The 12,734-nt window shown below is 41.9% G+C and overlaps 1 protein-coding gene across 1 annotated transcript in view; it reads right to left on the bottom strand.

Moving 5' to 3' along the window:
- Positions 1-12,734, bottom strand: part of ELP2 (elongator acetyltransferase complex subunit 2) — a 171,806-nt gene that overhangs the window by 99,284 nt on the left and 59,788 nt on the right. Inside the window, exon 10 of the mRNA XM_040353517.1 lies at positions 11,319-11,419. Coding sequence (XP_040209451.1) covers positions 11,319-11,419 — 101 coding nt within the window. The remainder of the gene's footprint in view (positions 1-11,318; positions 11,420-12,734) is intronic.

The following is a 12,734-nucleotide window of genomic DNA, read 5'->3' as shown; positions in this document are numbered from 1 at the left end:
CCACACGCCATGGTTTTAAAAATGATGAAAAAAAGTGTGGCGATGTACAACGGCACTCTAAAGGGGAAGTTCTATTTGCCTTTAGGCTGCTTTAATTAAATCCGTGTTCGTAAAAAACGATTTGCGCTTTTCTGTCTGTTACAGCGCGATGAATGTCCCTACTCCATTATGAACGGTAGTTTTACCTGAACGAGCGCTCCCGTCTCAACTTGCTTCTGAGCATGCGTGGGTTTAAAACGTTGTTTTAGCCCACACACGATCAGTTTTCACTACACGAAAAACTAATTTTTTTCAGAAGCCGAAAAACGATGTGAAGCCCACACACGATCATTTTAAATGACGTTTTTAAAAACGTCATTTTTTTTCATGCCGAAAAATGATCGTGTGTACGCAGCATAAGATCTCTGCTACCAATTTTGTAAACACCCATTGAGTGAATGGCCCTGAACCGCAAATAAGGAATTTGACCCTCTGTCCTCAAAGTTAGAATAAGACATTTCTAAGATTGAGGAGAAATAGGTATATGGAGATATACATCTGAACCCCTGAAGTCTTCCTCCCACAGGATTTCTGCAAGGACCAAATTTTATTGTCACTTGTCCTCTTGCAGCCGAGTCATTTCAAGTAAAAAAAAAAAAAAAAAAAAAACACTTTAGGAGGCGGAGCCTTTTTCTAAACCAGAAAAGATTCCATCTGCTGTTCGATTCAGGATCAATTGCAGCTCCAGACCAAAAAGAAGAAGATCTGCTAATGGAATGCCACACAATTTACACTTGGATTCTGCATCCCAGGCCAAGTCTTCAACCATAAATGGAACAAGATAGTTACTGTATACCGCGCCGATTACATCATCGGTGCATGCGCTCTGAAGGAATGCCCTTTCTTCAGGGCCCTGTGCCAAAGGTACTAATAGATTATAAATTTGTGAGTCCACAAACGAAATAAGAAAAGGTTTGTAGGTGAGGTTTCATATGCAATAGTCAAAACAATCCCCACACTTAATGAAACAATCTGCAGTGAAGTGACTTGTCTTCATAGGCATGGAGTGACAATCAAAAGTGTATCCACCACCGAAAGTAATTGGAGGCTTACCGGATTCAGTGGACCCAAAATAGGCTTATACCTAATGGGTCATAAAGGCTTATAATTGATGGTATCCCACTTCTGGAGGTGTCCTAGATGGCAGGCAGGAGGGAGAGGTCCGATGCAATTCAGTAAACGTACCAGGAAGAGGATAATCCCAATAATAGCCTTAGATGTTAAATGATTTGGACCCACGTAAGTGGTTCAAAATCGCAGCTCATAGAGAAGGAATTTCAGCAAATAAAATCAGGCATAAAATCTGTCAGCAGTAGGGTCAGCGGGTTCCCGACGCGTTTCGATCTAATAAATCATTTAACATCTAAGGCTATTATCCTCTTTTGATTGTCACTCCATGCCTATGAAGACAAGTCACTTCAGTGCAGATTGTTTCATTAAGTGTGGGGAGTGTTTTGACTATTGCATATGAAACCTCACCTACAAACTTTTTCTTATTTCGTTTGTGGACTCACACATTTATAATCTATTAGTACCTTCGGTACCTTATATTGGGTTTGCGTCTAGCATTCCTATCACACATGTATTTAGCGCTACACTTTTTTGTATATTGTCTACACACTCAGCCTGTCCAATATGTAGCACTGATAACGTTCAATGGAAATTTTCTAAAACCCAGGCAGAAAACTTGTGTCCGGGACCAAAAAGTTTATTAATGAAATTATTAATGACTGAAATGCAGCACTTAAACATGACATACACTTCAGGAAATATGTCATCCATCTTTTATGCTACTTCTGAAGAAAATTCGTTATAATAGCAGTGAATAACCCCAAACAAAATCTGACAGTGCAGCAAAATACATAAATGTTTGCTTATGCTGAATTACACTGCCCACAGCACAAGAAGAATGACTAACATTATTTGAAATCTGATAGACAGTTAATTTTGATTCTCTGCAGAACTGTATTTTTTATAAATCCATTCCAATGTCAAAAGAGCATTGCTTGCAGGAAAGTAGAACATACAGCTTTCAGTACTCACAAAGAAAGATTTTGAGTGAAAAAACACAAAAAAAAAAAAAAAGCTGCATCAGTATAGACCACTCTGCAATTCTGCCTGGTTTCCCTTGGTCTACCACGTTTGCAACAGATAGCCTGCAAGCAAATGGAAATTGAGTCCAACAGAAACTAAACAACTGCCCTTGTATGTTTGCTCAGACATGACTGCACAATATATTCAAGCATGCAGCAGACCGAAACACTGAAAATGGAATAGAAAATTGTGCATGACAATCTTTTTTTGTGCAATGATGTAGATCTGGGATTCTTTTGAACAATAAAACACTAACCCATCAATAAAAAAATAAAAAAGTGTCCCAAAAGATGCAACACTGTGCCCCGAAGGGCAGGTCAGTGGGGGGAAAAGAAAAAAAAAACAAAAAAACAAACACTGTACATCTAGGCAATGCATGCACCTTTCTCCATAGTTTATCCATTTAGAGACCCTGCAGGTACAGAAACATTCCTGTTCATTCTGGCAATAATGTACTCATCCACATTTTCTGACAACAATGCACTTACTGGACGAAAATTGCAAGGAAAGGTGTCCGCCTTCAATGTTCTCTTTTGCTGAACTACGCTTCCCAAAATGGAGGAGAGTTGATGTTCTCCTAAAAAATGCCAAAAAAACTGCAGTGCTGGGACATAGGGGATGGAAACACGGGTCACCAAAGGTGATTATACTAACCTATTTTATGGCAGGGACCAGGTATATTGATTTGTAAAGGGATCTGGCAGGGTCTCTTTACCAAGCATCTTGGATTGTGGAATGACTGGCCCTGCCAAAGGCGCTAGCCACAGCCAAGAGTGGCATGTGAGCGGACGTGTCTCACAGAGCTCCCTGCAAGTATCCTGCAAAGATCCTTCTACCAGCCGATCTAAAGAAATGATCCGTCACCGGAACCAACAGATCTATGAACACTGCAGGCTCAGTCCGGACCCTCCGCCAGCTTCGGAATCAGCATGCTTATACACAAACAGCAGAAGGGGGACGAGATGCCGCCACAGGACCTCCAAAATGGCGCCGCGGCAGCACAGCGCGCAAGTGGGGACAAGAAAGACCCGTGTAAGCCATTACCTAAAACACACAGAGCCCAGGGGAAAGATATGCCCAAGGATATGGTGCATTATACACAGAAACTGAATGGCATTGCAAAACCCCTCAGATGAGGAGCTGGATGCTACCCCTGGCATCTTCCATGCACTGCAGACCGATGAATCATCCATGCAGGCCCTTCAGCCTGCTTCAGAACAGCTCTCTCCAGGGATAGCAGCGGAGGATGGGGAGGACATTGAACAGCCTACTCTAGCTGAAATCCTAAGAGCAGTACATAAGTGTATGGCCTCAGTAAAGACATTGCAGGAACATGTTGGAGGATTAAGAGAGGAGGTGGGATTGATCCGGCATGATATACAAAAAAATTAAATAATCAGAGAGCGCATTACAGCCGTGGAGGGTCGTGTCAGTGATGTGATGTGGAGGACAGAATGGCCTCCTCATTGGAGAAATGCAGGTCATAGCTAGAACTGCAACTGCCAACGAACTTAAAAATGAGGATATTGAGAACCGTCTTAGGAGGAGTAATGTCCGCATTGTGGGACTACCAGAGAAGAGAAGGCAGAGACCCCACTGAGTTTGTCGAACACTGGCTGCTGGAGGTATTTGGCAGAGGCATTTACACCTTTTTACTCGGTTGAAAGAGCACACAGGGTCCCACCTAGACCTTTACCACCGGGACACCCACCGCGCACCCTACTAGCCAAACATCTTAACTTCCAGGATAAGGAGATAATCCTGTGCCTAGCCAGGGAAAGGCGCAACATACAGTTCAATGGTGTGAGAGTACCCCTTTCCCCTGATTTCTCGGCTGATGAACAGAGGCGCAGAGCCAAATTTGGGAAAAAGGCTTCAACACCTCCGGGCCAACTATGCCATGCTATACCCTGTCAAGCTTCGGGTGATAGCAGGGGACTGGGCACAATTTTTTAAATCGGCAGCAGAGGCCTCTGCGTGGCTTGACGCGAATGACCACCTTTTTCGCCAAGCAGGAAGGCCAGAGGCGGATGCAGATCGAGTCTCATGTGAACATACAGCTAGGAAGCTACTGAAGTAATTTCATGGATTACAACTTCCCTATAAGTGGGGGGTGAGGGGGGTTTTGTTTGTTTTTTCTTTTTGTTGCCACATGGTTACATGACCGGGAGAAACATACCCATGTCTTATCAGGAAATGAGCATCAATATTTCCTATGTGATTTGATCCACCGTTGGGAGTACATAATAACGGTACAAGACTTTGGTCAATGTATGCCTGTTGCATCAGAGGCCAGAATGGGTTATTGTTTACACCCAACAGTTGTTAACTGGTTCAGTTACTGAGTTTAATTTTTCTCTAAGACCCCTTTCACACTGGGGTGGTTTGCAGGCGCTATTGTGCTAAAAATAGCGCCTGCAAACCGACCCTAAACAGCGGCTGCTGTTTCTCCAGTGTGAAAGCCCAAGGCCTTTCACACTGGCACGGTGCGCTAGCAGGACCGCTCTAAAAGTCCTGCTAGAGGCATCTTTGGAGCGGTGAGTGGAGCAGTGTGTTTACCGCTCCTTCCCATTGAAAGCAATGGGAAACCGTTGCTTTACTGCCAGCAATGCGCCTCTCCAGAGGTGCATTGCCGGCGGTATTAACTCTTTTTCGGCCCACCCCAGTGTGAAAGGGGCCTTACTTACTGATGACCCCACACCCGTTGGGAGAAGGGCGGCGCCAACACGGATTTCCTATTCATTGGGAGAGACACGAACAACCAGACACACCTTACGATGGAAACACTGGACAGCCCCCACAAGGAGCCATCATCCCAGCCCCAGTCGATACCCATTTCACCACTGGCATAACACATGCACTGCAGCACCTTCATGGAGAAGTCATGAGACAGTCCCTTGCTGACAAAAACTGGTTATGGCTGGTACAATATGATAGTCTTTAAGTGTAGCGGGTATGGAGGCCCACTGCATACCAAATTAGGTTGGTGGGCAGCCCTCTCTGTGCAATTACAGTATAGTAATCATTATAGTGATGCGACATGATGACCTGCACTCCTAAGTTTTGTGGAACGTGAGGGGCCCGAGTGACCCCCTCAAGTGTACCATGGTATCCACTTCTGTTAGAAAACATCTCCCAGATATATGCGTTTTGCAGGAAACTCATTTGATGTCAGATGCTCTGTCATGAATGGGATTTGCTTGGGCGGGATGGACATATCACTCTACTCACACCTCATACTCTAGGGGGGCGAGTGTATTGGTACATAGATCCCTGGATTTCCAATTGCTTGATTCAAAGGTTGAACAGGAGGGAAGATTCATGTTTTTATTATGCATAGTTTCTCAGTTGACATTCATCCTTGCAGCGGTATACATACCTCCACCGTTAAATCTTACAGCATTACGCGCCCTGCTGACATTCCAATTGGGTAACCCGGGGATCTCCTTGATATTAGTGGGGGACCTTAATGGCCTCATGGACCCAAAACTGGATAGACACCCTCCTCAGTCAGGGGAACCCTCAAGAATAAGGCCAGCCCTGGCATTCATAGAGGAAGTGGGGTAGACAGATCCCTGGAGAAATAGAAATCCAATGGAGAGGCAATTCTCGTGCCTTTCAAAAACACATTTGTCCCTATCCAGAATAGGCATCCCAGCATTTTGAGACGGTGCAATACTTAACTAGAAGCATCTCAGACCACTCCCCTCTAATAGTACACCTGAATGTTAGACCGGTATCTAATTTACAGAGAGTTCCATGGAAGCTCAACACCTTCTGGCTAAATCTCTTTCCCTCTCACACCAAAATTGAGACAGACATCACGGCTTGTTGGCAGAGACACAGATTACCCCGATCTGAATGCTGCTTGGGATGCATTTAAAGCCTTCCTGAGGGGACTATTTATATTGCAGGTCAATGCCATTAAACGTAATACATCTGCACAGAGGGAACAGGCTGCTCAGCTAGTGAGACATCTGGAGGTGTAATACATTGCCAACTCGGGGGAAGGCTCGCGCGAGGCATGGATAGCTGCTCAGGATGCAATTAATAGAATTGACGCCTCTAAAAGCTGACAAAAAAAAAGGTTCTTTAATAAAATAGCCTTTTATGAGGAAGGGGAACAGACAGGCAAAGTCTTGTCCAAATTAGTACACTCACAACAATCATCCCCATCTATTGGGGCCCTACACAATAAATTGGGAAGAGTGGTGAATACTCCTGACCTGGTTATGCAGGAATTGGTGGACTTCTACTCGGAACTCTACTGATCCAAACCGACACATACCCTAGAGGAGGTGTGGGATTTTCTAGAGGGAATAGAGCTACTGTGTTTAATGGAGTCCCAGGTGGCATCCCTAGAAACTCCCATCACTATAGAGGAGATGCTTATAGCAACCAACTCTTTCCCCAACTCCAAGGCACCTGGGGATGATGGCATTCCGATCGAGGTGTACAAACAATATGGGGATGTAATACCACAACTGCTCTGCACCGGATAGGTCCACGGCCATAAACCTTTGTCGACGGTTTCTCAACATACAATCTCATGCAGACAACACTTGCGATAGGGCGTTGCTGTCGCTTGATGCCCACAAGGCATTTGATAGCATTGAATGGCACTACATTTGGGCAAAACTGACGAGATTTGGACCGGTGTTCCAATCCTGGGTACAACTCCTATAGAACTCCCCCTCGATGGTAATTAGAGAGGCAGGTCGGGTGTCTTCCCCCTTCATAGAGGGACTCGGCAGGGCTGTCATTTGCTTTTCGCCATTGCCATAGAGCCTATGGAAGACCTAGTGCGCTCCAGTCCTTTAATAACTGGCTTTAAATATGGACAGATAAACAAAAAACCCATGCTTTACGCAGAAGATGCCATGTGGTTACTGGGGGATACGTCGGGTTCCCTGGATGAGGCCATGGTTGTTAAAAATTTTGGGTCGTTCTCAGGCCTAGTGTTTAATTGGAACAAATCCACAATCATGATGATGTTGAACTCTACAGCTTCACGGGGCCCCACACTACAGAATATTCCGGTTTTAACTAAATTTTAATACTTGGGTGTCTGGGTCACGCCACAGCCCCACGAGTACATAAAACTCTTAATCTCTCCCCATTATTAGGCCGCATGAGGGACAAATCTAAAATATGGTCAAAATTAAAAATGTCACTGGTGGCCAGAGTAAACGTCACCAAAATTATTTTTATGCCGCAACTTTTGTACATCCTACATAACACTAGGGCTGCAACTAACGTTTATTTTCATAATTGATTAGTTGGCCGATTATTGTTTCGATTAATCGGATAATGGCCTTAAAAAAAAAAATAGCATTTTTAATTTTTTGTGGGCCAATTTGTTGTTGGGCAGATTACAAAACACAAATTGCCTCAAAAACACATTACATGCTTTTCTGCAGCAAAAAATATATAAAATAGGCTATGCAGAAATTCCAGTCAATGCGTTTCCATTACCTTTACATAAAAAAATTAAAATAAAGTGGTACATTTAAAGCAAATGACAGGACACTTGATATACAAATACCTCAAGGGTTTAGTTGTTTTCTAAATGCCTTTAAAAACTTAAATCGCCATTTGTCTTTTTGCCAATCGCGCAATTTTTTTATAGACCGTATATATTTTACAGTAAAAAAATTATAAAACCCCTTTGGCAGTGACTGGGTTAACGTTAATGCAATTAAATGCTTCACCTCACAAGTTAATGGACATTACTGGTTTGGATTTCATAATGCACACAGACAGGCAGTGGGTATGTCTCATTAGCCGCTGATTTCTTCCTAGTAAAAAAGATATCCAGGCTATAGTTTCTTGCTTTTTTCCCACAATGAAAAATTAAATATTGAGCACGCCTTTTTGAGTTATTATTGTGGCGTTTACCATAAAGTAATTTTTGTGACTTCATCAAGATTTTATTTTTTATTTTAAAATGCAAGAATCTGTACTTCATCTTTAGGCAAAAACTTTTTTTTTAGTTTTGGATAGTAAAGGAATGCTGTGTCCCCTTTGGGGAGATTCACTTTCATGTTTTTAATATATAGACACTACTAAAGCAATAAGATAGAGCAGTGCATATACGGTACATTGACAGTAGGAGAAGGCACTATAGAATTGAGACAATTATGCAAAGACCAGAATGGGGTTACATTACATTACAATATCTTCACAAGGAAGAGGAGCAGCAGAATTTCCCGAAGAAAGAAAAAAAAAAAATGATTGAAGATAAATGTAGTGCCAATATGTATTTATGTTCTGTTCATGCATCCAACAATGAGGTATACATGATGTTGGAAGGAAGGAAGAGAAAAAAAAAATAGGAGGATGTGTGATGGGACAGGGGGTGGGGGATTGTAGTGACAGCGCAGCCGAGGATCCTAAAGACATGTTTAACATGGAGCATTTGCAATTGTTAAAGGTTTCACATAGGGGCAACCACAGCAGAAGGGGTCTCTTATGGGGATTTGTGTCCGTCAGCCGCCTCTTTTGTATCTGTCTGGGAATGGGCCAACAAATTCTTATAAGCAGTGGTGCAAGTAAAATTGAATAATGGGAACCATGTGTGTTAGAATATTTCCCTATTCATTTTGGAAGAGGCTGTAAGATTTTCTATTTTTAGTATTTTGTTTGATTTTTACAAACAAAAAAGGGCTGCCGCCAGGATTTTTAAGCAGCTTTCAATAAACAGAGGCGCATTCTTTAGTCACATTAAAGGGTTAATCATAAGTGAAGATTTGTACGTTCTCATTGCAACAATGTTTTAAGCTATGATCCAGGTTTTGAGTGATATTTACCACACTCAGGCACTCGTTTGTAGATTTTTTGAAGGAGTAGGAACACAGTTTCAACAGGTCAACAGTTTAAATCCCTTGGTCAATTCCCTCTCAGATTTTCAAATGTACTGAAGCACGGAACCCTCGTTTGTAGTAAGATTGTATAAAGAAACTCTTTATACACAGAGTGAGGGAGTGAGCTATTAAGGCCTAACCTGCACATAGGTTTTCAAAAATGGGTGGGTAAGATGAGGAAGTATGAATTAAAAAAAAAAAAAAAAAAAATGTCTAAGCTGGAGTGTTGCCCTTACATTTAAAGTGTGGGGGAGATTGGGTTCTGTTGTAATCAACCCCAGGGAGTGAAAAAGCTGCTGGGAAACTGTCCAGTTTCTGGCAAGCATTTAAAAGGATGTGGAGTTGAAAGGCTAAGTCCACTTTCTTTTCCCTAAATTCCAGCTCCACTTTCGTTTCCCTAAATTCCAGCTCCCCTATGTACAAACTAGCAGTAATGTACTTATTTTTCAAAAATAAAACAGCTTTTCATTAATTCTACACCTGCTTACCTAATCCTCTTCATAGCGGTTTAAACACACTGCTTGATTAGTTATGCCTTACTTCCTGGTCAGATTTTAGGTCAGGTTCACCAGTAACAGCCTTTCTTTGAAGTACATCAGGGAACACAGAGCATCATATCAATTACAATAGGGTTAAACAGCCACCATTAAGTGATTTGACACTGGCTAAAGAGAAATAGGATTTGAAAGGTTGGAGCAAAGTCTTGTAGCAAGCCATATACAAACAATGACAGAGGGGTGGGATCTCTGTGTCCCATGTGAACTCCAAGAAAACGATTTTACAGGTAAAAACTAGAAATCTCTTTTTTTCACAGCCTACAGAGCATTTTCATATCAATTATGATATGGATGTCCCAAAGCACTGAATATGAGGGGGGGGCAACACGGCAAACAAGCCAACAGGCACCAAACTAAACCAAAACAGGTTGAAACCTCACAGAGCAGCCTGCAAAGCATGCCGACAAAAGGTAGCATCCTCTAACATTCATCAGAGTCTCCCCCATTTCTCAAGACTCTGGCATCAACAGCCATTAAAGCCAGTGACTTTAAAGAAGGGTGGAAGATTAGACGCTGCGATAGAAGGTTGGGCAGATCCAAAAGGATCCTAGGGCTGCCATGTTTATAATGTCAGAGTACCACATTCTCCAGGACCAAGCCAGGGTGATCAGAATCACTGAAACACCCGCCACTCAAATTACGCAAAGCAGACAAGCTACAGTGGCAGAAAGGAATACATTGGGGAAAACGGGTCCCACTGTGTCACCAGATTATCCACCACCAACACTTGTGAATCACTGGTCCTGGAGATGAACCACTCCAGCTTTGTATTGAACTTGGATGCGAGAAGATCCACATCCAGGATGCCCCACTATCGACAGAGTACCTTGAACAACATTTGCCTAAGGAGGGACTTCTGGCTTTTTTTTTTGTCACTGTTCAATCACCTGAAGATGGCAGCAGAACTCTATAATAATATTGGATAGAACAATGAAGACATTTTTGTTGTTTGATTCATATACATTTTAAATGCTGACTATAGTAAGTTGTATATGCAGCCATTGTGTATAGTCTCACGGCACAAGAATAGACCTCTTAGCTGCTGAATAAGCCCTGTGTATCTAGCCCTGTAAAGAAGAAATCAGTATACATAAGTTTTTTGAAGCCGATCCCACACTGCAGCTTCGCTGTGGAAGCGGGTGCGGAAGGCACATCCGACTATTAAGTCTATGGGTGACTCCACTCCCCATTCATTTCACAGCCGTTGTTGGCCGTATCCTCTGCAAAGCTTCCGCTGCTGGAAACCGTATCGGAACGTCTTCAAAAAAGGCATGTATAACCGATTTCTTAATGGATGTCTGTAGATATAGCGATTTTAGTGTTAGGGTGGACTTATCTTTTAAACTCATCCTATTTACTTGCATCAAAATGCATTCAAAAGCATCCATGCATACAGAAGGCATACTTTAAAAAGCTAATTTAACTGTATTCAGTAGTTTGAGAGATAGATGTCTGCCTGTACGAGACGGACACAACAGAAGAAGTTAGGCACATAGAAAAGTTTCAATATAAAACACAGTTAAAGACATAATTTACACGGTTTACTTTGCCAAAACTAGCCACCGACTGGTAATTTTGCTTGGTACAATCCTAACAAAACAGGACAATAAATAAATAAATAAATAAATATATATTTACCATACAAAAAATAGCCAACAGTTAAAAAAAGTAAATTTGAATTAGAAATGTAGCACTTCATCAAAAAGGTCAAGATACATGATGGAAGTTATTACAATAAGAAATAAAATGCATGTATACCACAAACCTGTTCTAGCCATACTCCAGACTCATCATCTGGTTCCCACAGGATCATGGTTTTATCCATCGATGCTGATAACAGGCTCATTGGCTGTACTATGCTGCCATCTGCAGGACAATATACAACACTGCAGTAATACACTTTTTAAACATTTTAAACACAGTAAAAAGTTTAAAATCACTATTTACATATAATGTAAATTCTGCCTACATTAGTATATAGAACTTACAAAAAAAACTCAAATTTTCTAGAGTAATTTTTGTCATATCTTTTAGGCTTCATGCACAGTGTATGTTTTTACAGCTGCTGTTTTTGGCTTTCTGCAGCCAGTTAACTCCCCAGCATGTTATTCTGTATGTCCATGCACACATAGGCGGTTATCAGCAGTTTTGGCAGGGGAGTTTTTCTCATGGCTATTTATCAGTGTTTTTGAGCCAAAAGCTTTTGTGAGAGTATAGTACTTATTCTACAGCTAATGCTACTGGCGTTTTTAGAACGTCCAGTGTGTATGAGGCCTTAAACTGGAAATCCATGCTAAAATCCCTGCATCTATATAGACACCCACAATCTAACACTATCCATGTAAATAAAAAATTTGTATACATACCTTTTTTGGAGGGGATCAGACTCGATCTCCAGCAGCGGAAGCTTTGCAAAGGACACGGCCGACAACGGCTGTGAAATGAATGGGGAGTGACGTCACCCATAAAGTTACTATGGGGCTTCCGTAGTCTGCTGTGCACTCTGCACCCACCTCCACAATGAAGCCACAGCCATCAGCTCAGCGTAGGATCAGCTTCAGAAAAGGTATGTATACTGATTTTTTCTTTACAGGGCTAGATAGGTTAGTGATAGATCAAGGATGTCTATAAATACAGGGATTTTAGTTTTAGCATGGACTTTCACTTTAAAGCCGACAACACTGGGGATATATTTTTTATATTTTTATATTTTTTAAAAATGCGAACATGCCAAGTAATGTTTGGCTGCAACACAGATATTTATTAGCTCACAAAAACCACTGTGCTTTTCCTGACAATGCTCTCATCTGGTATAGCAGACTGAGGGTAAAAATAAATACACACACACACACACACACACACACACACACAAACAGAGCTCCCCAAAAAAAGGTTCACACCCTGTTACCACGTAGAAAAAATAAACTGGAGAAAAGAAGGCTAGAGGTTTCCTCTAGTCAGCAGAAGACTGATGACATTACACCTTTCATGCCTAGGCACAGTTATTGGCACTGCATATTAACAAAAATAGGATTTTTGTACTCACCGTAAAATCCTCTTCTCCGAGTTCATGGACGGATACAGCAGCAATCTTGACAGTAGGTATTAGCCTTCTATTAGGAGAGGACTAGGCAGAAAACATGTTAAAGTGTTAAAACACACATCAAAACTGTACAGTACC

This window comes from Rana temporaria, chromosome 5 (genome assembly GCF_905171775.1).
Source record: "Rana temporaria chromosome 5, aRanTem1.1, whole genome shotgun sequence".
Lineage (NCBI taxonomy): Eukaryota > Metazoa > Chordata > Amphibia > Anura > Ranidae > Rana > Rana temporaria.
The sequence above is the reverse complement of the archived record's forward strand: the minus strand, read 5'-3'. Positions and strand labels throughout refer to the sequence as shown.